We start from the raw sequence: 25,299 nt of genomic DNA on the forward strand, positions 1-25,299 counted from the left end.
GAAAATAAATAGGATGAAAAAAGTCAGGACTACAAAAGTCAAACTGTGCTTGTTATGTGTTCAATTTTGATTTTTCTTTTACCAAATACTTATTTTGACTGATCAATTTTTCAAACACACCACTGATATATATTTTTCCAAAAGTATTAAAATAGTAATAGTAAATTTTGGTAAACTAAGAAGAAATTATATGCAGCTTTGCAAAATTCCCCAAAAAACGTTTGTTATCATTATTGACCCTATATCTTCACTTATTTACATAATGGAGCCAAAACGATTATTACGAAAAAAAAGGTTGAGCCTTTAACGTTCCTAGGTCGTGGTTTCACCACGTTGCTTGCGTGGAAAGAGAGAAGGAAGAAGAGATTCCAATCAAATAAAAACCCTCACTATGAAGTAAACACTCGTAGGCCCAAAAACACAACAGAACTTGTGTGCTTTTGGCGATGTGTGGTTCCAGTTTCTCGGTGCCTCTTAAACCCCAAACCACTTCTTCTTATCTTCTTCTTCTCCCTTCCTTCTCTGCTTTATTTGCTTCTATAGTTTAAGTGGTCGAGAAGCTTCCTCTTTGTTTGTCTCTTTATGTCATCAAAGGTTGCATTTTTATATCTGAGTTTGGTCTTTTTCTGTCAAAAGGCTCATTTAAAAATCATTACTTTCTTTTTTAAAATCTCTTTGCTTTTTAGTTAGACATGAAGTAATTGGTAGTATTGGTTTAATCAAAGTCAAGTAATGGATGGTTCTTCAGAATCTAACTCCAGAGGATTAAACACCTCAGAGTTCTTACCAGCCGAGAGAATCATTGCAGACCGTTCTAAGTCCAGCTTCTCTCACATTGGTTACGTCAGAAGCTTACTTGGTTCTTCACACAAAGAAGAAGACAGCTTCAGAGTTAATTACGATGATGACTCTGGTGGTGTGAGAGCTTTGAAACGTGAAGATGTTAGCTTGCGTCAGTGGCTAGACAATCCCGAACGATCGGTGGTGGATGCGTTCGAGTGTTTTCATGTTTTCAGACAAATCGTCGAGATTGTGAATGCAGCACACTCTCAAGCCGTTGTTGTTCACAACGTTAGGCCTTCCTGTTTCGTTATGTCTTCGTTCAACCGTGTTTCGTTTATCGAATCCGCTTCTTGTTCTGATTCCGGGTCTGATGAGGAAAGGCCAAAGGAAGCAGCAACAAGAAGAAGAAGAAAGTCTGGAGAGATTGGTGGTTCGAGCAAAGAGGAGTTTCAACCTTTTCCTATGAAAGAGATCTTAGCAAGGGAGATGAGATGGTATACAAGTCCTGAAGAAGATACTGGTTCTCCTGGTAGTTATGCTTCTGATGTTTACCGTCTTGGTGTTCTTCTCTTTGAGGTTTGTGATCTTTAGATGTTTTTTTTTTTTGCTTTCTTGAGAAAAAATATGATGAATGTTGTTAAGCGGTTGTTGCAGCTGTTTTGCCCTGTTTCCTCCAGAGAAGAGAAGTCAAGAACCATGTCTAGCTTAAGACATCGTGTTCTTCCACCTCAAATACTTCTCAACTGGCCTAAAGAAGCTTCTTTTTGCTTGTGGTTACTCCATCCTGAACCTAGCTATCGACCATCCATGAGGTGATTCATTCATTCTCTCTTTAATGTTTTTGTTTCTTTGAGAAAAAGTTCTTTAGAGTCTTCTCTCTGTTACTGGTGTGCAGTGAGTTGCTGAAAAGTGAGTTTATCAATGAACCAAGAGAGAGTTTGGAAGAACGTGAAGCTGCGATAGAGCTTAGGGAAAGAATCGAGGAACAGGAGTTACTTCTCGAGTTCTTGTTTCTGATTCAACAAAGAAAGCAAGAAACCGCAGACAAGTTGCGTGATACGGTCTCGCTTCTTTCTTCAGACATTGATCAAGTCCTAAAGAGGCAGCTGAGCTTGAAGCAAAAAGGAAACGACGTCCTTTCCTTCTTGATCTCGAGAAAACGGATCAGACAAGGAGCTGAGGGAGTTCCAGCAGACGAAAACGAGGACAATACTCTAGAGAGCAGCACGCTTCTTGAAAGCTCTCGGTTAGTGAGAAACTTCAAGAAGCTGGAATCAGTCTACTTTGCAACAAGATACAGACAAATCAAGGCTGATAAACCGTTGGCCAGATACTATTCAGCGTTGAGTAGTAGTGATGGTAAAAGTTCACTGACACAACAACCATCTAAAAAAGATCAGAATGATTCTAGACAAGGCGGTTGGATTGATCCATTCCTAGAGGGTTTGTGCAAGTATCTGACTTTCAGTAAGCTAAGAGTGAAAGCAGATTTGAAGCAAGGAGACTTGCTGAACTCAGCTAACCTCGTTTGCGCGATTGGGTTTGACCGTGACGGGGAGCTTTTCGCCACGGCTGGTGTCAACAAGAAAATCAAGATATTTGAATGCGAGTCCATAATAAACGATGGCAGGGACATTCACTACCCTGTGGTGGAACTAGCTAGCCGGTCTAAGCTAAGTGGTATATGTTGGAACAGCTACATTAAGAGCCAGATTGCATCGAGTAACTTTGAAGGCGTGGTTCAGGTTAGTTCTGTTATATTTGAGGTTATGCTCTTTCTCATATCATTTAATGGGCTAAAGGGGATAAGTATTATTTTTGTTAAGGTATGGGATGTTGCAAGAGGGCAGTTAGTTACAGAGATGAAGGAGCATGAGAAGCGTGTATGGTCCATTGATATATCAACAGCAGATCCAACATTGTTAGCAAGTGGTAGTGATGATGGTTCTGTGAAGCTGTGGAGTATCAATCAGGCAAAACTCTAAACTAAAAAACCAACATGTACTTAAAATAACGGTTTCTCTGATTTGTTGAGAGTTTAGACTAATTGAAAGGGTTGTAACATTGTTGACGGTTGAATTTGTTTTTATGTGGTTTTCAGGGTGTCAGTATTGGAACAATTAAGACAAAGGCAAATGTGTGTTGTGTCCAGTTTCCATCAGACTCTGGTCGGTCTTTAGCATTTGGTTCAGCAGACCACAGAGTTTACTACTATGATTTAAGGAACCCTAAGCTACCTCTCTGCACAATGATTGGTCACACCAAGACCGTAAGCAATGTCAGGTTTGTAGATTCATCAACACTTGTGTCATCTTCGACGGATAACACTCTGAAGCTATGGGACTTATCGATGTCTGTTTCTGGTGTTAATGAAGCGCCTGTTCACTCATTCATGGGACACACTAATCTAAAGGTACCTGTTGAAAACTTTGCTTCATTTCAAGCCTTGCTTTTTTTTAGATGATGATAAAACACATTTCTATTCCTGCATTGTGTTTTAGAACTTTGTCGGTTTATCGGTGTCTGATGGCTATCTAGCAACAGGCTCGGAGACTAATGAGGTATGTCTACTCTCAAACAAGCAAAGATGATGATGAACCTTTGATCCCAATGTTGAATATATATAAATGTGACTTTTGTTGTGCTTCACTGGAACAGATTTATGTGTATCACAAGGCGTTTCCAATGCCGGTTTTGTCATACAAGTTCGAAAATATAGACCCTGTGTCGGGGCTCCAAGTAGAAGATGCCTCTCAGTTCATATCTTCGGTCTGCTGGCGCGGACAATCTTCCACCTTAGTTGCGGCAAACTCCACCGGCAACATCAAGATCTTGGAGATGGTATGAACCACCACATGTGACTCAGGGTTAAGTTAAAATAATAGTTTTCGGAGGTTTCTTATTCTTGGTTTGATTGGTATAGGAAACAATTTTGGGAGTGTGAGTAGAGTAAAAATGGAAAACACTGTTGCTACTGTGTAATTTGTGTATAGAAGAATATATGATCTTTGTATAATGTATATATAGAGTACTTGTTTTGAACCCTGATTAAACCAGTGAGTTACTTGACAGACAAGGAAGCCTTAAACCTATTCACACTGATTCTTTCCTGATTTAGCTTGTAACATAATCTCCATGGATGCAAATGTCTTGACCATCTTGACTCCAAAAGCACAAGACAAAGTTCAAAGTTTATCTATTTTTTGATCTCTTTGTTGAGTCGTAGGAATCAAAAAGCATTCTACTAATAGTTTTGTGCAGCTTCAGATTGTGTATAAATGGAATGAAAGGGGACCTTACCTCATGAAACTTCAACATAAACAAAGGGATTTTTAACACTAAAACCCCTCAACTAAGTTTATTTTGGGTAAAAACCCCCAAACTAAGTATTTAACGAAATAACCCCCAAACTAACTTTATTTAATGAATTAAACCTTCTCAGGTCATAATTACCAGTACTACTGGTAAATATTTAGTTTATGAGTTTTTACATTAAGTAAACATAGTTGAAGAGTTTTATCATTAAAATAAAAAATAAAAAAAATCCAAAATATAATAACATTATCTAAAAATTAGTAACTTTAATTTTAAAAATTAGCATTTTTAATTTATATAGATATGTGAGTCTGATTTTTTTGTCTAGATCCTCTCTATATGTATAAAAAACAAAATTATATATGTATAACTTTAATTATACATTTTTTATTTGTACATATATAATGTTGATTTTAAAAAAATCTGACTCATATATTTATAGAAAATTTTAAAATGCTAATTGTGAAAATTAAAGTTACTAGATAAGATATAATGTTTTTATTATATTTACTTGTCTTTTACATTTTTAATTTTTATATAATTTTTATTACATGTAAAGCTTTAGATAAATTTTTTTCTATTTTTGGATTTTTACATTTTTAATTTATACATATATAGTGTTGATTTAAAAGAAAATCAGACTCACATATCTATATAAATAAAAAATGCTAATTTTAAAAATTAAAGTTACTAATTTTTAGATAATGTTATTATATTTTGGATTTTTTATTTTTTTATTTTAATGATAAATCTCCTCAACTATGTTTACTTAATGTAAAAACCCATAAACTAAAGATTTACCAGTAGTACTGGTAATTATGACCTGAGAGTGTTTAATTCATTAAATAAAGTTAATTTGAGGTTATTTCGTTAAATACGGGAGTTTTTACCCAAAATAAACTTAGTTGAAGGGTTTTAGTGTTAAAAATCCTAAACAAAGCTTGTAGATTGTATCAATGTTGAGAAACCTTCTGAGCCACGGAGCGTTTTTCAAAAAAACTGTGTTTAGGATGAGAAACCTTCTAGTGGATTTAGAGGCTTTCTCCTTCCTTTTAGCCGAGGTATCAGAAACGAAAGAGAGAAGGCTATGGCTGTCACCAGCTTAGCACCTCCATGGCTCGTTCTGAGACAAGCGTTCCGTGGAACGGTCGCAGCTTCTTCTTCTTCTTATCTTCACACAACTTACAAACCTCTAATAACAAATCACCCTTCGTCTCCACTCCGACACTCAGGTTCATTTCCCATAACTTAATCTTTGTTCTGTTATGTTCTGTCTGGAAGTCTTTGATTTTTCGATTCCAAACATCATCATTCTCATTAATTTGATTCATCTTGATGGAAATTTAATCTTTGGAAATTTTGGAACTTTAATTGAGAACGGATGCTTGAAGTTTTTTAGTTAAATTAGATTCAATGAAAAGTTGTTTGCTTTGATATATAACCCACCAAAGAAAAAATTGCAGCTTTGAGAAGATGTCACGTAGCAAAAGCAATGAAAGGAGATGTAGAGCTTCTCCTCAAAGGAGTTGTTGGAGACCAATCTGTTGCCAAGGAAGTCAAACACATCCTTGAAATGGTATTCCTTCGCCCCTCCTTTTTCAAGTCTTTCTCTCTCTCTGTTTCCAATCTCATTCTCTTGTTGGTTGGTTGGTTGTAGGCAAGACGTGCAACATCAAGAAGAGAAGTTCTTCACACAGACTTTCTCACACCACCTGTTGTTAAGGAATCAGTTTCAGTCTTGGGAAAACTTGCTGATGTTGCAGTCGTTGCTCAGGGAGGTTACCCTGAAGTAAGTTCTCACCTTTTAAGTATATGTTTCCTCTGAGGTTGTGTAAGCTTAAAGCTGTAGAATTGTGTTGTCTTAGGCTGAGCGGTGTAGGATCTCGGTTGGACATCCTGATGCCTTAACCAATGATCCAGATATAGTTGCAGCTTTGAGGTACGGTACAACAACTAAGTTCATGAATTCTTGAGCTTTTGTTCTTTGTTTGAGTCTGATTATGTTTTTTTCTTTTTTCAAACTTGTAGTATCACAGGGAATTTTGGGTTTCAAGCTTGTTCTCATGGCGACTTCCTTGGAGCCATTCTTGGCTCTGGAATCACCAGGGACAAGCTGGGGGATATATTAATTCAGGTTATATATCATATGAACTGATTCTGTATAAAACAACACTCTTCAGCTCCATTAACATTGTTTTTGTTTTGGCTACTTGACTTTGATTGGTAATGAAGGAAGAAAAAGGAGCTCAGGTCCTGATAGTTCCTGAACTGGTTGACTTTATTGTTTCAGCTCTCGACAAGGTAAAATATTCATAATAACCCATTAACCAAGATCTCGCTCAGCACTACTCTTGACCTTATGAGTGTGTATCTTTTTTCATAGGTTGGGAATGTTTCTGTAACTTGTAGTAAGATACCTCTGCTTGCTCTTGAATACGAACCTCCTAGGTATAAGCTTCCTCTTTGCCTTGAAAAGAGTTTCTGCATTGGTTTCAATCTTCTTTTGTCTTTTGTTTTTTGTTAGGACTAATACCTTCAAAACCATTGAAGCCTCGTTGAGAATTGATGCAGTAGCTAGTGCTGGTTTCAAGATTTCGCGGTCTAAGCTAGTTGATCTGATTAGGTAAGTTAGTTATTTTTTATCTTTCATTGCATTCTCATGTTTGCTGAGAAAAAAAAAGAGATCATTCTTCTTTGTTGTTACCTCGCAGTAGTGGGGACGTTCGGGTTAACTGGGCAACTGTTACCAAGAACGGAACCACGGTAAAGACTGGTGATGTTGTCTCTGTTAGCGGGAAAGGGAGACTCAAGGTAAGTGAGTTTAGTTAGTAAGTGGTTTCAGAAACATTGATGTTTTGTGTTAATTGTGTGTTTCTTTTAATGCACAGATTGGAGAGATCAACGAAACGAAGAAAGGGAAATTTGCAGTTGAAATCATCAGATATCTGTAAGAATGAAGCTGTGACAAGTTATCAACGGGGATCTTTATTTTTTATCATAAACTCATACTTTTAATCTCTTTTCTTTTATTTGTTGACATTTTGTAGAGCAAAGTTCATACGAATAAAGTTCATTAAACTTGAATTTATATTATTCTTTTTTTTTGTAATGTATAAAGCCAAGGAGTAGATCAAATATATAAACCGACCAAAACCGAGCCGGTTTAAGATCCGTTATTATACTTTAATCTAATGGTTCTGCATTTTCCGGTTATAGCGCAGGATTTAACTTCTCCATCAACAACTGTCCAGCATATTAGATGGGCTTCAGTAAAGCCCATTAATTCAAATTTCGAAAGTTTAAATTCTCCTACGCTCTCTCTCCGTCTGGGTATCACAACGTTTCATCTCTGCGACGACGCTTCCTTTATCAATGGCGAATTCAAACTCATACCTTACCACGCCCACTAAAACCCCATCTTCTAGAAGAAACAATCAGTCTCAATCGAAGATGCAATCTCACTCCCAGTCCCAGGATCCGGCCGCTTCCGAGACTAGGTCACGATTCGAAGCCTACAGTCGTCTCCAAGCAGCCGCCGTCGCCTTCGGCGAGAAGCTCCCGATACCGGAGATCGTAGCCATCGGCGGTCAATCAGACGGCAAAAGCTCTCTCCTCGAAGCTCTCCTAGGGTTCCGATTCAACGTCCGCGAGGTCGAAATGGGAACGCGCCGTCCTCTGATTCTCCAGATGGTTCACGATGTATCAGCGTTAGAGCCACGGTGTAGATTTCAGGTAATGGCATCTCTCTCTCTCTCTCTCGTAACTTACTATCATCTTCTTTAGTTTGCTTTGGTTGAGAGGAGGAGTCGTGTTGAAAATTTGATTTGGTAGGATGAAGATTCTGAAGAGTATGGAAGTCCGATTGTTTCGGCAACGGCAGTGGCGGATGTGATTAGGTCAAGAACGGAGGCGCTTTTGAGGAAGACTAAGACGGCTGTTTCGCCCAAGCCGATTGTGATGAGAGCTGAGTATGCTCATTCTCCCAATCTCACTATCATCGACACCCCTGGCTTTGTTCTTAAGGTTGCTTTCTTTTTTTTGATTTTCGGTTAAGAACTAATTCAATCTTGGTTAAGAGTTTGGTTTAATTTCAATTCCATAGATTAAAAAAAAAAAAAACAAATTCGGTTATAGTTAACCGAATAACTCATTCCTGCTGGTCTATTTGTATCCGAGTTTGTAATTTGAATAGCTTGTTAACACTTTGGTGTGTGTGCAGGCGAAGAAAGGAGAGCCTGAGACCACACCTGATGAAATTCTATCGATGGTCAAGACACTGGCTTCTCCTCCGCATCGTATCCTCTTGTTCCTTCAGCAGAGTAGTGTGGAGTGGTGCTCTTCTTTGTGGTTGGATGCTGTTCGTGAGATTGATTCAAGCTTCCGGAGGACAATTGTCGTTGTCTCCAAGTTTGATAATCGACTCAAGGTACTACTAGAATGTTTGAAAACACAATCAATTAAGTTAAATGATTCTTTGTCGTAACATGAGTATCCAATCACTTCCAGGAGTTTGATGATCGCAGCGAAGTTGATCGTTACCTCAGTGCTAGTGGGTACCTTGGGGAGAACACTCGTCCTTACTATGTGGCATTGCCTAAAGACAGGAGCACTGTCTCAAATGATGAGTTTCGTAGACAGATATCTCAGGTGGACACTGAAGTTATAAGGCATTTACGAGAGGGAGTCAAGGGAGGATTTGATGAGGAGAAATTTCGTTCTCATATTGGTTTCGGGTCGTTAAGAAATTTCCTAGAGTCTGAGCTTCAGAAGAGGTACAAGGACGCTGCTCCAGCAACACTAGCTTTGCTTGAACAGCGCTGCTCTGAGGTGACTGATGATATGCTGAGAATGGATATGAAGATTCAAGCTACTTCTGATGTCGCTCATCTTAGGAAAGCAGCAATGTTGTATACGGCTTCTATTAGCAATCACGTGGTAAGTAAATTGTAAAAGTACAGCATTTTGTTGCACCATCATATTTTTGAAACTATATTTGTAAATGAGTTGAAAAATGACATTGTTTTGCTTTTGTTTGTTAAGGGAGCATTGATTGATGGAGCTGCAAATCCAGCACCTGAGCAGTGGGGGAAAACAACTGAAGAAGAACGTAGAGAGAGTGGCATTGGGAGCTGGCCAGGCGTGTGTCTGGATATTAAGCCGCCTAATGCTGTTCTTAGCCTCTATGGAGGAGCTGCTTTTGAAAGAGTGATTCATGAGTTTCGTTGTGCGGCTTACTCAATCGAGTGCCCTCCAGTGTCAAGAGAGAAGGTATATTTGATCTGTTTTACTCAGTAAACTAACATTTTTTCTTTACTTTCAAACTCAAAGTTAAACAAATAGCCTCAATTTTTCAGGTAGCTAACATTCTGCTAGCTCATGCTGGGCGTGGAGGTGGTAGAGGAGTTACAGAAGCTTCAGCAGAAATTGCTAGAACCGCAGCACGGTCATGGCTCGCTCCTCTTCTGGACACAGCCTGTGACAGGCTTGCCTTTGTGTTAGGAAGTCTCTTTGAAATTGCTCTCGAAAGAAACCTGAACCAAAACTCAGAATGTAAGAATCTTTTAAATGATCCTTGATCTTTTAAAATCTCATAGTTACCCTACATCTCATGAAGTCTCTTTGATAGCAGACGAGAAGAAAGCTGAAAATATGGATGGGTACGTTGGTTTTCATGCTGCTCTACGGAACTGTTACAATCGTTTTGTCAAGAACCTTGCGAAACAGTGTAAGCAACTAGTTAGACACCATCTTGATTCAGTGACCAGCCCATACTCCATGGCATGCTATGAGATGGACTACCACCAAGGAGGAGCTTTTGGCTCTTATTACAAACCTAACCAAGCCTCAGGTAGTGGTTCGTTTTGCTTCGAGCTCTCTGATACAGGGCGTGATGAGCCAATGAAAGATCAAGAAAACATTCCTCCTGAGAAGAGTAAGGCCCAGGAGACAACACCAGGAAAGGGAGGAGAAACCCACATAACAGTCCCTGAGACGCCATCACCAGACCAGCCATGTGAGATAGGGTATGGTTTGATAAAGAAAGAGATTGGCAATGGTCATCATCATGATGGTGGTGGAGCCAGAAAAAGAGTGGCGAGAATGGGAGGAAGCAGGAACATAGAGCCGCTTAGGATTCAGAACGGAGGAGGTGGGCTTCTGTTTGGTAACACGGATGACGGAATGAAATCAAGCTCTGCTTACAGTGAGATATGTTCATCAGCTGCACAACATTTTGCTAGAATACGTGAAGTACTTGTGGAAAGAAGCGTAACGTCGACTCTAAACTCAGGGTTTCTAACTCCTTGGTAAGTGTTCTACTTGTTTCATCGCAAAAGAAGAAGATTTTTATTTAATTTGATTGTTTTTGCTAATGCAGCCGAGACAGGCTAGTGGTTGCACTTGGAGTGGATCTGTTTGCAGTGAATGATGAGAAGTTCATGGACATGTTCGTTGCACCTGGAGCTATTGATGTACTGCAAAACGAACGTCAACAGCTTCAGAAACGTCAGAAGATTCTTCAGTCTTGCTTGACTGAATTCAAAACCGTGTCTCGTTCTTTGTAATAGGAAATGAGAATGATCATTGTCCTTAATGATGTTTCTATTCACTGTAACAGGGGAATATTGTCTTGTGGCTATACGTTGTTTCATGACTAAACCAAGAAAATTGATCTTGTTTTATTTGGAGGACAAGTTATTTGAAAAACGATATGGTTGGGTTAGGGAACATGTTAAATGAAAATTAGGAAGGTTCGGTGATACAGATATAATACCAAACTTAACTGTAATTTATAATGGTGTATATATGTAAGGAACAAAAATACAGGAACCAGTTGGTTTTGTTACAGTAGTAGAGAAAATACAGGAGCCAATTGATGATAGGCAAAAATACGGGTGCCAATTGGTAATAAACAAAAATACGGTAACCAATTGGTAATAGACGAAGATGTAGGACCAACTAGTGACAAACAAACAAACAAAAAAGAATCAAATTATTTGGTGTTTTTCTCTGGTCTTTCTTTTATATGTTGCTTGTCAAAGTGTTTATTATGACGTAATAAATGAGAAGGGGAATAGATAGCAAAAGAGCTAAGCTGGATCGCATAGATGGAAACACAGAATCTTTGAAGAAAGAATTGAAATTCCCCTAAACGAAGAGACAAATCTTGTTCCTCGTGTGTTCGAAAGTAGTATATTATAATATAACGCTTGCCTCTCTTTTTTTAACAGTCAACAACGCGAATCGATTCAAAGAGTGTTGGTACTACTAATCTACAAAATTTCGTTTTAACAAGCACGCAGAGAAAGATGCTCTAATTTTGTTGCAGTCTTGCAGATTAGTATTGTTTAACCTCTGACGGGCTGTTTTACAGTCTAACAACGCGAATCGATTTAAGATTATACTGTTATGTAACCTCTGACGGGATATTTTCGAGAACAAGTTTTTTTAAGAAAATTGTCTCTTACATGTTTATCAGTTAAGAAAATCTCTTACATGTTTATCAGAATGCAAAGATAGAATCAGATGGAATAGTTGAGGTCTTATCTACATGTTAAGGCTAATACTAGATATTCAAAACGCTATATATCACAATATTAATATTTGTTTCGTATGATATCAGCGAACTATATATACAACCCTGAAAATGTTAGACATATAGTGAAAATTCTAAATACTAAATATAATAAATAAGAAATAAATGTAGATTAAAATAAAATATAACATAATTCAAATAATAAAATTTTGAAAACTTTTAGCTATATACACGGTCTTACTGAAATTATAAATTAACAATTTCTATATATAAACTTGTATAAAGTTTATATAACCATAATCAAAACATTGTATTATTTATTTTTATAAAATAAAATTCATCTATATTTTTTATTTAATATTTTGGTGTATTTTATATACAACTAAAACACATTCATATTTTAGGATATTAATTCTAATACTTATATTTAAATAATCTAACAAAAGAGATGAAATCTAAATCTATAAACATTAAATAGCATATAATATCGTGAAATCAAATTTTTTTTTTTCAAACAAAATTGAAAATATTTTTTATAAATATAATATAAAAATTCATCAAATTGATAAATTTATAAATCAATAAATAATCATAATTAAAGAACTATTAGTTTATAGAGTTTTTAATGTATATGTAAAATGGTTTTATATACATCGAATAATAAAAAAAATAGCAAACCATTCCTAAAGAATTTACCAAAATATCAAAAATAATTTTAATATTTGGCGTTAAACAAATCTTGTTTTGTTTTCTTGGCAGATACAACAGATCTTGATACGTGGCGTAATACAATTGCTATGAACAAAACTTATATAGTTTGGATTCTAAAGAAAAACAAAGGCATCTTTAGATACTCGAGTGTGGGTTACGGTCCTACGGATAGTTACGTCCATTTTGTTTGGTAACGTCTAAAGAACGACGCGGAGGAACGAATGAAGTCATGCAGACAAGAATCTTTACTAAAAGGATCGAACCATTAAAAAACGTTTGAATGCAAACAAGATGTAGATTATCAACCCCATGGACTCTTTTTTTTTTTTAATTATATCATATTATAATATATCAGCCCGAAAACGGGAATTCAGTTTCGGTTACAAGGCTCGATTTGAACAAAAGCTCATAAATCAATCTATTACATTCTAGTTTCACCCACTAAACCCAGCACGTTCCACTAGTCCGGTTTTTGATATCTTTAAGAATCGATTGCTGTTCTCAACCATTGGCGATAATCACAGGAAGGTGAAGTTCTCCTCATTTTTTCGGATACCGGGACTTCCCAGATCGCCTCTAGAGTAGCTAGCGTCTCGAGACAACGTATCCAATAACGCGCTTGACGAACTAAAGAAGTGAAGGGATCTCAACCCCATGGACTCTTCTCTATGGCTGAGATCCAATAAAATAAATAAATTATTCAGTTGTCATATATTCTTATGTTTGTGAATCCAAAACTTGAATGTCAAATATTTGACTAGTCAAATGCAACATAGGTTTTTTTTTTCTTGTCAGAAGCAAAAAGATTAGCAGGAGCATCATGGGTGGTCCGAAACGAGAATGGCCAACTCCTCATGCACAGCCGAAGGTCATATACTCAGGTTGATTCTCTAATTTTGACCAAAATGAAGAGTTGGAAATGACACTTTAAAGTATGAGAAGTCTGAACCTCGATAATGTAACGTTTGCATCTACATCCCAGGATATAATTAAAGCGCTAAGCCAAGAAAATGACCGGTATATTTGGGGCATTTGGTTCTTACTGGATCTTGTCAAAATAGCTCGAAGTGTAGTAAAAGAACTGCTACACTCTACAGTCCTATTTTAACGATGAGATGAAAACTGCCGTAGTGTAGTAGTCATTGGTTTTGCTTTGTTATTGTATTAGGAGGGTGTTTTGCTGCTGCTCTTACGTGAATCGTATTCTGTGGTTGAACTTTGGATTGTTTGCTTGAGTATGAATGGAATTTTTTTTTGCTTTTTTTTTGTCAAAGAAGTATGAATGAATTCATATAGAGGAAGAAATATTTTACCAAAGAAGCTTTCGGGGGGAATTATTTTTATTTTACGCTGACATATTTTTTTTTTTTGTCAACTGGTCATTTTTAGATCTTTAATCCTCAAACTGAGGTAAGTAGGAGTCGAACTCCAGACGTCAGGGCCCGAAGGCAGAGCTCAGCAGCCACTTGACTACGAACAACCCGACATTTTACGCTGACATATAAAATTTCAATTTCCAAAAGAAAAAAAAACAATCAGTGAAGCGTAATGAACCATTGTTGTTCCTTATTATTATCCATTGGTTATAAAAAGTCATTATGGAGATATGACACATGGAAATTCAGAGTCCATTTATACCACATTAGACCATTTTCACCAAAGTCATGTTTGTTTTTGTATTTGGACTTACCTTCTAATCTGGATGTTGCATTCAAACGTTTTGTTTTTGAACTTATTATTCACATCCAGATAAAACCTTTGTTCGGAAATTTACCAGAAGCTTTTCGATTTTGTAATCACATATGCCATGTTTCCGGAGGAAAACTTAGGAATTATTGTAGTCCAGTGGTTGTTATATCAACATTGCCTAACAGATCTTGTGTTCGTTGATTGTCTTTTCTTTATAAGGTAGGGTAAGAAGATCATTTTTGCTTAATATTCCTTCTTCTAACCTACAACCCAAATTCTTTCAACATATTTCTTCAATTTGATAATTTGCTTCGTTTAATTTTGTTTCTTTGTATTGATGATTTTATACTCGAAAACCCCAAATTTTTTGTCCGGTTTTTCCCGAATAATATAGAAACGCCATAGAACATGGCCGTGGAGCGCTTAAACACAGAGGAATGAGGAATTGGCTGAAATCACCACATTTTAAAACAAGGGATAAAAATTTGGATGCTAAATTAGTCGTTTTTTAATTTTATAATAGCATTTGAATGCTATTAAATAAAAAAAAACTAAAATTATATTCGTTTGTATTTGAATAGTTATATAAATAAAATTATTTATAACAAAATAGTTATTATATTTGATGAGAAAGCAAGATTTCATGCTTTTGTCGAGAAAATTTAGTTTCATGTTTTAACGGAAAAATATTATTTTGTGATTTTGGCAACAAAAAATGTTTTGTGGTTTTAGCCGCAAAATCCACTTTCGGTTTTAGCCGCAAAATCTAATTTTTTATTTTGACGGAAAACATGAGTTTACGAGTTTGGCAACAAAATTTGATTTCATGGTTCTGACGGCAAAAATCAATGGTAACCTTTTGCGAAAACATGATCTTGTGATTTTGGTGAAAAGTTTTGATTGTAAGGTTTTGGCGAAAAACATGATTTTGTGATTTGGGTAGAAAACTCAGTTTTACAGTTTTGACGGAAAAACATAATTTCTGATTTTTGTAGAAAAAATCAATTTTCTCAATTTTACATTTTTAGGGAAAATCATGATTTTGTGGTTTTAGTAGAAAACTCAATTTTACGATTTTGGCAGAAAATTTTGGTTTTGCAGTTGCGGAGAATATCTTTTTGATTTTGACGAAAACATGATTTTTTTGATTTTGGGAAAATATAATATTACGATTTTGGCAAAAAAACTGTATTTTAGGGTCTGGCGAAAAAATTGAAATAGGATATATAGTTTTACGGTTTGTTTTTAGGTAAACTTGATTTTTTATTTTAAAATATATATTTGATAATGATAATAATTAATAGAAAACTAGTTAATTTATATTTGTATTGAAGAGTGTTTAAGTTCTTTTATTTTAAGATGCTAATTTTACTTCTAAATTTTATACTTTTTGCATCTCAAATATCTAGATATTTTAAATGTTATAGATTTTAGTTTTAGATGCAAATATAATAGAGTCCGAATAACAGTTATGGGTTCACTGATGTTTCTACACTAGAAGGTCTGGATTTCAAATTCCAGTAAAGATGAAATTATGCGAATTAATGGAAAAATGCTTACAAGATATCTACATCATAGCGTAAAGAATGCCGTCAAACGTCGATACAATATGACGGCTCATGCATGAATCTTCGTAAGGCATGTAGAATTATTGGTTGTAAAATCGTCTGTAATATTTTCATAATTTGTAATAGCATAATTATTTGGTGTTAAAAAAAACATTCGAGCATTTGCATCAACAATCAAAAACGAGCAGGGCCTAAACCAAAAAACGAACCAGTCAGTTATATATGTTTTCTCAAACCAAGCTAGTTTTAATCGAATTCAAAACCAAACTAGGTCATGTTTAATCATTGAGTTATAAACATATTTTTATTTGTTTACCAGTTTTATAAGGTTTATAAACCAAACGAAATACACTACAATTCTAACCTAATAACTAATCATCTTTCTGGACCAAACCAAACCGAAAACTCTTAGAGACTACATAATTACGCATTCATTTATTCATAAACAACAAATACAGCTTTTGGAAAACAAAAACAAAAAAAAAGCTAAGTTGCATCAGGGAGAGTACAATGTGGCATGTGAAACCTTTGTGTCTTGTCTCTTTCACTAACCAGTAATTCTAGTATTCCAGTTTCAGTCAGATACATATATATAATTCTGCACCAAAAACAAAGGAACAACAGTAAAATCAGAAGATGACAGAGGTGAAAGAGGAAGTAAAACAGCTTATCTGTTTGCTTCTGCTACTTCTTTAACTCAAAGATTCAAAGTTACATTCATTTGTTTCAGTAACTCTATTCATAGTTTTGAGGTTGTGGAATCTGTCAGCGATGAGTTATTGAGTTCTCCACAACACAACACAACACACTGTTAAAAACTAAACTGAGAGACACTATTACTTTTTTTTGACCAAAAAAAAAAAAAAAGAGACACTATTACTTTTAAACAGCTAAAAATTACCTTAGAACTCAAAACAAATCTGTCAGCTGGTTCAGGATATCTGTTTGCATCAACCCATTAATTAAAGTTATCTCATTGTTCTATCTCCATCTTTTCAATCCGTAATTCCCCACTTCCACAAAGAATCTTTATATAAGCAGTGGTGATAATAAATCCTAGCACAAGAAAATGAAGAGAATCTTTTTATAAGCATCTACTCTATTTTTTTCCTGGTCCAGACACATCTAACATACATCATCAGCTTAGGACATCAGATAAACACGATCAAAAGTAAAACAAACAAGAGATCAAATCCTAAGATTTGAGTCTAGCAAGAGAATACTCAAGGTTTGCTGAGGCAAGAAAATGAATTCAAGTCACACAAATTATTGATAGGACTTTTGTTTAGTTCCTAAAGAACAGAAGAAACTGTTATATGTGTTAAGTCCATGTGTAAATTATGGACCGTATGTACTATTGCATACAGTGACAAAGCCAATAAAAACATACTCTATAAGGCAACCAATGATATCTTCAAGATAAAACAACCAAGCAAATGAACATGTCATACTTCTAACCTCTATATACCAAAGTCAATAAATCAAAACAAACAAGTAAAAACTGTCAAAAACCTTTTAAAAGTTTCTATACCAAATATATCTAATCTATGTTTCTTTCTTTTCCACTATTTTTTAATCTTTCTGAGCTAGCTTATCAACGTAATCGTGCACTTATTCCACCAGAAAAGCAAACAAGAACACAGTGGTCCATGACCCAACTTTACTTCACCTTTTAAATACTTCAAAATGCTTCAACCTCGTCAACAATATCACCAAGTCCCATAACATTTCTTAGGCTACAGCAGCTTCCAATTCCTCTTCAAGACTAGAGCCTTAAGCTACAGCCAAAAATGGAGGGTAAAAAAGCACAAGGACGAGGGTATCTGAAGAAGAAGGCTAGTGTATCAACTTACCTTGTGGATGAAGAATTAGAGGATGATACGGACGGAGAAGAGGAAGTTGGGAGAGAGGAAGAGAAGAGGAAAGGAGCGATTAAAGGATCTAGCAGCGACCGTGTCTCATCGCGGCTTTGTCAAGTAGATAGATGCACAACTGATTTGAAAGAGGCTAAACAGTATCACCGTAGGCACAAAGTGTGTGAAGTTCATGCAAAGGCATCTTCTGTCTATCTCGCAGGCGTTAAACAACGCTTCTGTCAACAATGCAGCAGGTCCGTACCATATACACTTTACCCCTTCACCACGCTTCTGCTGAGTTTTATCAGCCACAGGGCCGGTTCACGGAGCCGGCTGAAATTGGAAGACATGCCCAAACCCAAAATAGTTAGGAATCCAATTTTATATTTTCAATTAAAAATAGAAAAATTTAGACTGAATAATATTTATTTATTTTAGTTTTCATCACAAGATATATAAATAGTTATTTCTACTTCTTATTAGAAATTATTACTTTTAATAAATATAAATTTTTAAAATCAATTTTTTTTTTGTTGGAACTTTGAATGGTTTGAAACAGGTTTCACGAGCTCCCAGAGTTTGATGAAGCTAAAAGAAGCTGTAGGAGACGCTTAGCTGGACACAACGAGAGGCGGAGGAAGAGCTCTGGTGAAAGCTTTGGAGAAGGGTCAGGTGGTCGAAGAGGGTTAACTGGGCAGGTGATGCAGAATCAAGAAAGATCAAGGGTAGAGATGACACTTCCTAAGTCAAACACATCATTCAAGAGACCACAGATTAGATAGATAGATAGAGAGAAGCTGTCTGCTCTCTCTCTTCTGTCATCTAAAATATCTCTTAGAATCTGAAATTGTTGGTACTTATTATTAAAATATCAAAAATCAGCTGAGTCAAGGTATTTGACTCCTGGTTTGGTATAAGAGAAATAAGTAATAACTACCAATCTTCTATGTATTCCTGTGATGGATGGATACCTGTTCCAAAAATGCTAAGACTTTTGCTTAACCATGATTCTACATACAAGTATAGTGTGTTCAGAAGATGTGTAATATTAATTGCTAATTGGTAAAAGGTTTTCAATACAGATTCGAGTAAGGGGTGTGCGTTATCCAACAGCACAGGAGACACTGAAGTTTCAGAGCCACGAATGAGAGATATCCATCTTAGCTTTTCATTGCAAAAAATCTTCCTCTGAGAGATACTTCTGTTGGCCATTATTAGTTAAACCTTTCAAAGTCTGTAATTTGAGTGGCAGTAGTTGTAAAGTAAAGTAGAGAAGAAACAAGAGGAGAAAAAATTGAGCTTGACATGTAATAAAATCATAGTGCTTTGCACAATATAGATCAGTTTCCTTCTCTCATTTCAAACAATAATCATATAGAGTGGAGCACCAGTTCGAATTTCATTGAGATAAAACAAAGGTTTAAATTCGTCAGCTCGATCGGCGGAGCTGTCTTTTTGACGGGTTTTAAAAGGAACAGGGCTGTTAATCTTGGCGCGAGGTCTATAGTCCTGGATTGGTTTGGGCCTATCTGATGGCCCATTAGTATAGTCTACTTTAAACTAAACGCTGCGATCGGGTCGTTGAATAGCAGTAGTAACATGGGTCGGAACATTATTGTTAAGGTTTTTTCATGGTTAGAAGAAAATAATAAGAAGTAAATAATAATAAATCGAAATCAAATCGAGGAACTTCATAATAAGCGAGGAGCACTTCTTCTCGATCTCTCCTTGGTGCTCGGGAGAGAGAGAGAGAGAGAGAGAGAGATCATTTTCTTGTTGAAGACTGAGGAGAAAGAGAGAAAAGGAAGAAATCTGCACAAATTATATTGGATCGATATCTTCTCATTGGTTGAATATATAAGGTAATCTGAATGCGATCCTGGATTTTGTCTAATCGCAATCGATTATTAACAATTGAAATTGAAAAAAAAGGATCCCTCATTTTGGCTGTGTAAAAAGCAATCTTCTTTGTCTAAAATCTCTATGCGTTTCGATGATTAGTGATAGATCTCAAATTTTTGACCCATTTTGTAGTGGAATTTAATTAATTGCTAAGTGAGATATTTGGATGTTGCAGAGGGGAAGAAAAAAGAATGGATGATGTATGTGGTTTACAAGAGGCAGCTGGAGCCAGATTTAGCCAGGTTGAGTTGATCGGCAGAGGTTCCTTTGGTGACGTCTACAAAGCGTATGTCCCTTTCTTTATCACAAGCAGGCTTTTTTGTGTGCCTTGGTGAACGACCATACACATGAATCCTCACAACTAGGGCTACTTAGGTTTCATGTGTGGTATTATATTATCATCCAGCATTACCAATAGGAGACCACCAATCTGATCCATTCTGTTTTGACATTTCTTGCTTGGAAGACGCTGAGCGTTGCGTGGTTTGTTGATATCAACTGAAACAGCAGAATCTTTGTGGAATAAACACTAATCCCATTTCCAGCCTTGTTCTAGGAGAATCTTGAGTGGCGTTCATTTCTGTTTTTTCATATAAGAATTTACTAATAACAGTGTGTCTTGTCTGCCTTATTCTTATGTTGAGTTCTTTTTTTTTTGCATCTGCTTATCAGGTTTGATTCGGACCTTAACAAAGAAGTTGCCATTAAAGTTATTGATCTTGAAGAATCGTAAGTATCTGCGTTTTCTTAATATGATTTTCTCGTTTTCGTCTACCCGGTCTTCACTTGCTCTTCTGTTTTAATATAATTGACATTGATACTCATAATCTTTTGTATTTTCTACTCTTTTTTTTTTGCGATTCTCAAAGGAATTAATCGATATTTGATTTTATCCGCAAAATAGCTATAGTTTGCAGCCCTGGCAATGATCAGTGCCCTTTACTAATTAGACCTTTTACTTCATATCTGACAGAGAAGATGAGATTGAAGATATTCAGAAGGTATCTCTTGGATTAATGTTAATGGTTATAATTATTAGCTATGCAGGATCGTCGTGCTCACTCACGTTGGGTTATTAACCGCAGGAAATTTCAGTGTTGTCACAATGCCGTTGCCCATATATCACCGAATACTATGGTTCTTACCTCCACCAGACCAAATTATGGATCATCATGGAGTATATGGCTGGTGGCTCAGTTGCTGACCTGGTACGTTATTTCACTCCCTTGCTTCTGAGTTGAGAAATACAATTTTTTTTTTGTGTGGTGATGCACACATCTCTGTGGAGTTCTTATTCTATACTTATTGGTGCAAATTATAATCCTCTTTAAAAATATTGCGAATGTAGCTACAACCAGGTCATCCGTTGGATGAAATTTCAATTGCTTGTATTACGCGAGATCTACTTCATGCTGTTGAATATCTCCACACTGAAGGAAAGATCCACAGAGATATCAAAGGTTTTGGTCTGCTAATATATTTTAAAATCTTATGCCTCTTCTTGATCCAACTGTGCTCTCATCGCTTATTGCATGACAATTTTTTTGTTTCCTATTTTGCAGCCGCAAATATTTTGTTGTCCGAGAATGGTGATGTTAAGGTATGCTCTACTTGTGAAACTTAATTCATCAAATTCGTGAATTCTTTATGTCCGAGTGGTTTAGTTGCACTGCTGATCTCCAACTTCATTCACACATCTCAGGTTGCGGATTTTGGTGTATCTGCACAATTAACCCGGACAATTTCAAGAAGAAAGGTGCTCGTCTTATTATGCTAATGAAACTCGTGTTTCATTCTTCATCATGTATAGTGCGTATTGTTCGAGGAATTAGAGTTCTCCATAAATAGGCTCCCATTCACTTTTCTACCCTTGGTTTTGTGCACTTTTAGTTAGACCACGTCACATAATTTTGTACACGTTTTTTCCAAGCCTAATCATTCCAGTGTTCGAACATGTTGATAATCATAAGTGGCCCCGTTAAAAGTGGTTTTAAAAAACAAGTGATTCCATGAAAGCTGAAGGACATAACTTTTATAATATCTACTTCTCCCCTGTGATAGTTAAGTGTTAATATACAACTATCTTTGCTGCATTTACTAATACTATACAATTGACAGACATTTGTAGGAACACCATTTTGGATGGCACCGGAAGTTATTCAGAATTCAGAAGGGTATAACGAGAAGGTGTCTTGTAGCTTCTTACTTCTTCTAGTTTACCCAATGTTCTGTCTCTTCATGTTTTTAACCCTTTCTGAACTTTTTTATGTCCTATCGTTGGATTGGTAAATCGTTTCCAGGCAGATATATGGTCGCTCGGAATCACAATGATTGAGATGGCAAAAGGAGAACCTCCCCTTGCTGACCTTCATCCTATGAGAGTGCTTTTTATCATTCCCCGGGAAAGCCCTCCTCAGGTTTCATAGTTCTAATATTATTTTTGGCATTTTTTAGGAGACCTAATAGTTCGATTGAGATATTCAACTTTTTTGTATTTCCTCCACAGTTAGATGAACACTTTTCACGTCCTTTGAAGGAATTTGTTTCATTATGCTTGAAAAAGGCTCCTGCTGAGGTATTAGTAGTGCAGTCTCTGAATTTTATCGCCAGCAGTGGCATACCAAGATCTCTTATACAACTCTTCCTTTATTCAGAGACCAAGTGCCAAAGAACTTCTCAAACATAGATTTATTAAGAGTGCTAGGAAAAGCCCGAAACTTCTCGACAGAATAAGGTGTGATGCTTGTTCTAGTCATGTTGATTTATGACTCTGCTAATTTTCATATGTAACAATAGTTTGGTATGTAGATGGTTTTCCACTAGGTGCTTTTTTTCGCTCTGCCTTATGTCAAAAGAAATTACAGAACAGGATGAATTTTTATGCTGTCCTTTTGTTTTGTTTGAAGAGAGCGACCAAAATACCAATTAAAAGAGGACGAAGAGACTCCAACAAGTGGTCCGAAATCTCCAGCTGATTCATCTGGGACTGTTAGAGTGGCTAGAGATGACAGAGGCCATGGAACTAGGTTGGATAAATGTTCTACTCTTTGGATTTCTTCTCCCTTTCTTGTTATGACAATGTTAAGAACTTGTCGTTACAGTTTTCAGGGAAGAACTATCAAAAATGCCGGGTGGGATTTTAGCATTGGGGGTTCTCAGGGTGCTGGAACTATTAGAGCTTTAAAACCTCCACAATCTAGGGAAAGACGCCAAGAAGTTACTTCTGATCAGAGTTTTCAAAAATCATCACGAGCCAGTAGTGGTAGTCAATTGTCTTCCACTTCTGGTCCTACAGTCCCCGAAAGCTCTGGAGGAGGTTTTGTTAAAAGAGATTCTTATCAGAATGACTTCCAAGAAGAGGTAAGATTCTTTGCCTCTTGTGTTTCAGGTTACTTTGTTAACCTTCACTTGGAGGAATATGTAACCTGGGTTTATCAATAGACATTAAAAGAATAGGAACTTGGTTGATCATACATTTTCTCATCCTTGTCATTCTGAATTTTAGGATGATTCATCACTCAGTGGTTCTGGAACTGTTGTCATCAGATCTCCCAGAAGCTCTCAATCATCTTCAGTATTTCGTGATCTAAGCTCTGGGGTATTGGAAAATTCCTTTCTCCCTTTTTGTTAGAACGAAGTCTGTATGCTCTGCCTTGGTCCATGTCTTACTGTTCCAACAACTAGTATGTCTGATTCCATCTATTTGTAGTCTACCAGCAGGTATACGTCTTTTGATGATGCTTCTACAAGTGGAACTGTTGTTGTCCGTGGACAGAATGATGATTCTGGATCACCTCGAACACCAAAATCTAGACTAGGTCTTCAAGAAAGAAGTTCCAGTGCCTCTGAAGATAGCATAGCAAATCTTGCAGAGGTTGCTTACCTTGATTAATACTTCTATCTTTCTAGTTTAGCTCCCATGTTCTTGCTTATTAAGTATATTCGCTTTTCCTTCTTCTTTCAGGCGAAGGTAGCACTTGAAGCAGGTTTCAGAAGGGGCAATGCTAGAGAAAGACTAGGTAATGGGAAGGTTAACAAAAGAAGGGAACAAGCAAAAGATAGTTCTGATCATTTGAGGTTAGTTTTTTTGTGTTAAGTATACACTAAGCTTTCAGCTGATCACATACTTTTTTCTTTTATTTCTGACCTGAATTTTTTTACGTTGCAGAAGTTCTCGCGATGATTCTGATAAACAAAAACCACTCATAAGATCACAACAAGTGAGTGATGATGAAGATGAGTCTGAATTGGCGTCATTATCTGCATCATTGTCACTATTGCTCTTGCCATCCCTGAAAGAGGTGAGTTCCATATATATATATATATATGTAATATCTATCTCTATTCTACGAACATTGGCCAATCTTCCTTCTCTGAATAAACTGCGAATGATGTAGGCTGTTGGGGGTGACACTTCGAAAGGATCAGTTGGACATAGAGTTTCGAGAGCCTTAGTGAAGATGGAACGCGAAAAGGCTGGTTCTTCTGAAGCTTTTATCGCCAAACTGATTGAACAGTTGGGAAGGTGAGTGAAGCTGTAAAAGACGAAACACACACACAGAATTGCATAGATTTATCAGTCATCTTATTTGTCAATGTACCTTGAAAATTGTCATGCAGTTCAAAGGAAGTGTCAGTGAAAGAAGTGCAAGACATGGCGATCCGTGTGTTCGGTAAGACAGTGAACAATGACGCAGAAAACAAAATAAAGCAAGCTAGCAAAGAGTTCACTTCCAATACCAACGTTAGCCCACTTGGAAGATTTTTATTCTCAAGGTTTGGCTGATGATGAGCATTATTTTCTTCCTCGAAAATTGAAATCATTGATAGCTTTATTTTTCCTCTTCGTGTTTGCAGATGGCTAGGCCAAACATCACGTGATCTTAACCCAAGTTGAGACATGGAGAGAACATAAGGCTGGTGTTTGTGTTTGTGTGTCTTGACATTGGTTGATGCATTGAATTTTGGTACTTATGTGTATAATTAATTTGTTCAGCAGAAGATGGGTGTATTTATGAATTTTAAGTTTCTTTTTATTGGGATCTTTAATTTTTATCTTTATTATTTCTTCCTGTTTTTTTCTCGAGAGGAAGCATATTCTTAGTTGTATAATTAAGGGCTTGCAATGTGTACAATTACTCTTTTAACATTCGTTCATCTATTACTCACGATCGAGCGAGGGTATTGCATACTTATTTGGTTCATCATCTCGTTGCTGGTTTGATTGAATAGAAGACCGGTTTGGCTCATGTCAACGACCAGGAGAACATTTGGGACAACGCGATCAATCTCTTACCTTGAGAGGTTAATCTCCTACGACTTCTAAACTAAAGGGTATTTGGTCAGAGCCGTGAGTGAAGGTTTCATGCCCATGTCTCATTTACATTATGCCCTCAACTCACATAATGTTTCTTTTATTGAGTTCTCCTGAGAGAATGAGGTGTGTATGTTTATGACAAGATATGTCGTATTTGGAAAGCGGGATGTCAAGTATGAACAATAATGTATGTGAAGCTGAATACATTATCGATCAACTAAGTCTTTGATTGATAGAGCATTAGCATTAGTATCATCCAATCAACATTTGTTAGTAAAGCATTTAGAAAAACATTTACTAAATGCTAATGTTCTCCAAATGCTATCTAGTAAATGTTTTCATATGAAATTTTTGGAAGAGCATTTGTATTTATAATTTATAAATTTAAAAAAATATATAATTAGTTCATTTATTTTATTTAATAATATTATAAAATTATTTTTATATCCCAAAAATAAATTTTGATTTCTAAAATAAATTTACAGTATAAATATTTTTCTGAAAAATAATATTTCACATTTAATTGATATAATTAAATTATATTTTAAATGTAAAATGTTATTTTTAAAATATACATTTTAATTGTAAATTTTATTTAAAAAAAATGTTTTTCGATATAAACAT

At 36.1% G+C, this 25,299-nt stretch overlaps 5 protein-coding genes and 1 long non-coding RNA gene across 12 annotated transcripts; 5 read left to right on the top strand and 1 right to left on the bottom strand.

Annotated features, from left to right (window-relative positions):
- Window positions 1–347: 347 nt before the first annotated feature.
- Window positions 348–3,827, top strand: LOC108862081 (protein SPA1-RELATED 4). 3 transcript variants are annotated; one of them, XR_008934380.1, is made up of 8 exons: window positions 348–1,359; window positions 1,426–1,595; window positions 1,679–2,528; window positions 2,610–2,756; window positions 2,885–3,066; window positions 3,159–3,196; window positions 3,285–3,344; window positions 3,442–3,520. XR_008934380.1 is itself a non-coding variant. In XM_056986202.1 (7 exons), exons 1-7 carry the CDS (start codon window positions 733–735, stop codon window positions 3,628–3,630), a joined length of 2,355 nt encoding a protein of 784 aa, XP_056842182.1. In that variant the 5' UTR covers window positions 351–732; the 3' UTR covers window positions 3,631–3,827. The 3 variants fall into 3 exon arrangements, 2 of the variants coding, with proteins under 2 accessions (XP_056842182.1, XP_018491608.1); XM_056986202.1 differs by having other exon boundaries at window positions 351–1,359; window positions 2,885–3,196; window positions 3,442–3,827; XM_018636106.2 differs by having other exon boundaries at window positions 355–1,359; window positions 1,438–1,595; window positions 2,885–3,196; window positions 3,442–3,827.
- Window positions 3,828–5,143: 1,316 nt separating this feature from the next.
- Window positions 5,144–7,186, top strand: LOC108862083 (uncharacterized). 2 transcript variants are annotated; one of them, XM_018636111.2, is made up of 10 exons: window positions 5,144–5,330; window positions 5,562–5,674; window positions 5,756–5,887; window positions 5,964–6,037; window positions 6,127–6,232; window positions 6,331–6,399; window positions 6,482–6,546; window positions 6,623–6,721; window positions 6,813–6,909; window positions 6,987–7,186. In XM_018636111.2, exons 1-10 carry the CDS (start codon window positions 5,186–5,188, stop codon window positions 7,047–7,049), a joined length of 963 nt encoding a protein of 320 aa, XP_018491613.1. In that variant the 5' UTR covers window positions 5,144–5,185; the 3' UTR covers window positions 7,050–7,186. The 2 variants fall into 2 exon arrangements, with proteins under 2 accessions (XP_018491613.1, XP_018491612.1); XM_018636110.2 differs by having other exon boundaries at window positions 5,146–5,330; window positions 6,810–6,909.
- A 220-nt stretch (window positions 7,187–7,406) lies between these two features.
- On the top strand, window positions 7,407–10,778 carry LOC108856850 (dynamin-related protein 5A). 2 transcript variants are annotated; one of them, XM_018630743.2, is made up of 8 exons: window positions 7,407–7,830; window positions 7,930–8,121; window positions 8,318–8,524; window positions 8,605–9,033; window positions 9,139–9,366; window positions 9,453–9,648; window positions 9,725–10,403; window positions 10,475–10,778. In XM_018630743.2, the coding sequence occupies exons 1-8, from the start codon at window positions 7,471–7,473 to the stop codon at window positions 10,659–10,661; spliced, it is 2,478 nt and encodes an 825-aa protein (XP_018486245.1). In that variant the 5' UTR covers window positions 7,407–7,470; the 3' UTR covers window positions 10,662–10,778. The 2 variants fall into 2 exon arrangements, with proteins under 2 accessions (XP_018486245.1, XP_018486248.1); XM_018630746.2 differs by having other exon boundaries at window positions 7,412–7,830; window positions 9,728–10,403.
- A 5,214-nt stretch (window positions 10,779–15,992) lies between these two features.
- LOC108859692 (uncharacterized) lies at window positions 15,993–17,587 on the bottom strand. The gene is made up of 3 exons (XR_008945832.1): window positions 17,454–17,587; window positions 17,270–17,378; window positions 15,993–16,198 (listed from the first exon to the last, which is right to left on the bottom strand). It is a non-coding gene; the product is annotated as an uncharacterized LOC108859692 (long non-coding RNA).
- LOC108859691 (squamosa promoter-binding-like protein 4) lies at window positions 17,372–18,789 on the top strand. The gene is made up of 3 exons (XM_018633599.2): window positions 17,372–17,710; window positions 18,016–18,181; window positions 18,539–18,789. Exons 1-3 carry the CDS (start codon window positions 17,391–17,393, stop codon window positions 18,602–18,604), a joined length of 552 nt encoding a protein of 183 aa, XP_018489101.1. The 5' UTR covers window positions 17,372–17,390; the 3' UTR covers window positions 18,605–18,789.
- Window positions 18,790–19,119: 330 nt separating this feature from the next.
- LOC108805312 (uncharacterized) lies at window positions 19,120–24,419 on the top strand. Of its 3 annotated transcripts, none has more exons than XM_018577329.2 (21): window positions 19,121–19,318; window positions 19,534–19,644; window positions 20,031–20,087; window positions 20,332–20,359; window positions 20,444–20,566; window positions 20,707–20,818; window positions 20,921–20,958; window positions 21,061–21,114; window positions 21,477–21,545; window positions 21,659–21,775; window positions 21,865–21,933; window positions 22,013–22,092; window positions 22,265–22,384; window positions 22,460–22,718; window positions 22,864–22,956; window positions 23,068–23,232; window positions 23,323–23,435; window positions 23,530–23,659; window positions 23,756–23,883; window positions 23,979–24,134; window positions 24,216–24,419. In XM_018577329.2, the coding sequence occupies exons 2-21, from the start codon at window positions 19,550–19,552 to the stop codon at window positions 24,253–24,255; spliced, it is 2,046 nt and encodes a 681-aa protein (XP_018432831.1). In that variant the 5' UTR covers window positions 19,121–19,318; window positions 19,534–19,549; the 3' UTR covers window positions 24,256–24,419. The 3 variants fall into 3 exon arrangements, with proteins under 3 accessions (XP_056842244.1, XP_018432831.1, XP_018432830.1); XM_018577328.2 differs by having other exon boundaries at window positions 19,122–19,318; window positions 23,527–23,659; XM_056986264.1 differs by having other exon boundaries at window positions 19,120–19,318; window positions 22,265–22,718; window positions 23,527–23,659.
- Window positions 24,420–25,299: the final 880 nt, after the last annotated feature.

The sequence above is a fragment of the Raphanus sativus genome, chromosome 5 (genome assembly GCF_000801105.2).
Source record: "Raphanus sativus cultivar WK10039 chromosome 5, ASM80110v3, whole genome shotgun sequence".
Classification (NCBI taxonomy): Eukaryota; Viridiplantae; Streptophyta; class Magnoliopsida; order Brassicales; family Brassicaceae; genus Raphanus; species Raphanus sativus.

Coding starts and splice junctions, on each gene's coding strand:
- LOC108862081 (XM_056986202.1), top strand. CDS start 733: ATGGATGGTTCTTCAGAATCTAACTCCAGAGGATTAAACACCTCAGAG. Junction 1,360..1,425: donor TTGGTGTTCTTCTCTTTGAG/GTTTGTGATCTT, acceptor AATGTTGTTAAG/CGGTTGTTGCAGCTGTTTTG. Junction 2,757..2,884: donor AGCTGTGGAGTATCAATCAG/GCAAAACTCTAA, acceptor TGTGGTTTTCAG/GGTGTCAGTATTGGAACAAT.
- LOC108862083 (XM_018636110.2), top strand. CDS start 5,186: ATGGCTGTCACCAGCTTAGCACCTCCATGGCTCGTTCTGAGACAAGCG. Junction 5,675..5,755: donor TCAAACACATCCTTGAAATG/GTATTCCTTCGC, acceptor GGTTGGTTGTAG/GCAAGACGTGCAACATCAAG. Junction 5,888..5,963: donor CTCAGGGAGGTTACCCTGAA/GTAAGTTCTCAC, acceptor GTGTTGTCTTAG/GCTGAGCGGTGTAGGATCTC.
- LOC108856850 (XM_018630743.2), top strand. CDS start 7,471: ATGGCGAATTCAAACTCATACCTTACCACGCCCACTAAAACCCCATCT. Junction 8,122..8,317: donor CCCCTGGCTTTGTTCTTAAG/GTTGCTTTCTTT, acceptor GTGTGTGTGCAG/GCGAAGAAAGGAGAGCCTGA. Junction 8,525..8,604: donor AGTTTGATAATCGACTCAAG/GTACTACTAGAA, acceptor AATCACTTCCAG/GAGTTTGATGATCGCAGCGA.
- LOC108859691 (XM_018633599.2), top strand. CDS start 17,391: ATGGAGGGTAAAAAAGCACAAGGACGAGGGTATCTGAAGAAGAAGGCT. Junction 17,711..18,015: donor TTCTGTCAACAATGCAGCAG/GTCCGTACCATA, acceptor GGTTTGAAACAG/GTTTCACGAGCTCCCAGAGT. Junction 18,182..18,538: donor AGAATCAAGAAAGATCAAGG/GTAGAGATGACA, acceptor TTTTCAATACAG/ATTCGAGTAAGGGGTGTGCG.
- LOC108805312 (XM_056986264.1), top strand. CDS start 19,550: ATGGATGATGTATGTGGTTTACAAGAGGCAGCTGGAGCCAGATTTAGC. Junction 20,360..20,443: donor AGATTGAAGATATTCAGAAG/GTATCTCTTGGA, acceptor TATTAACCGCAG/GAAATTTCAGTGTTGTCACA. Junction 20,959..21,060: donor CCGAGAATGGTGATGTTAAG/GTATGCTCTACT, acceptor CACACATCTCAG/GTTGCGGATTTTGGTGTATC.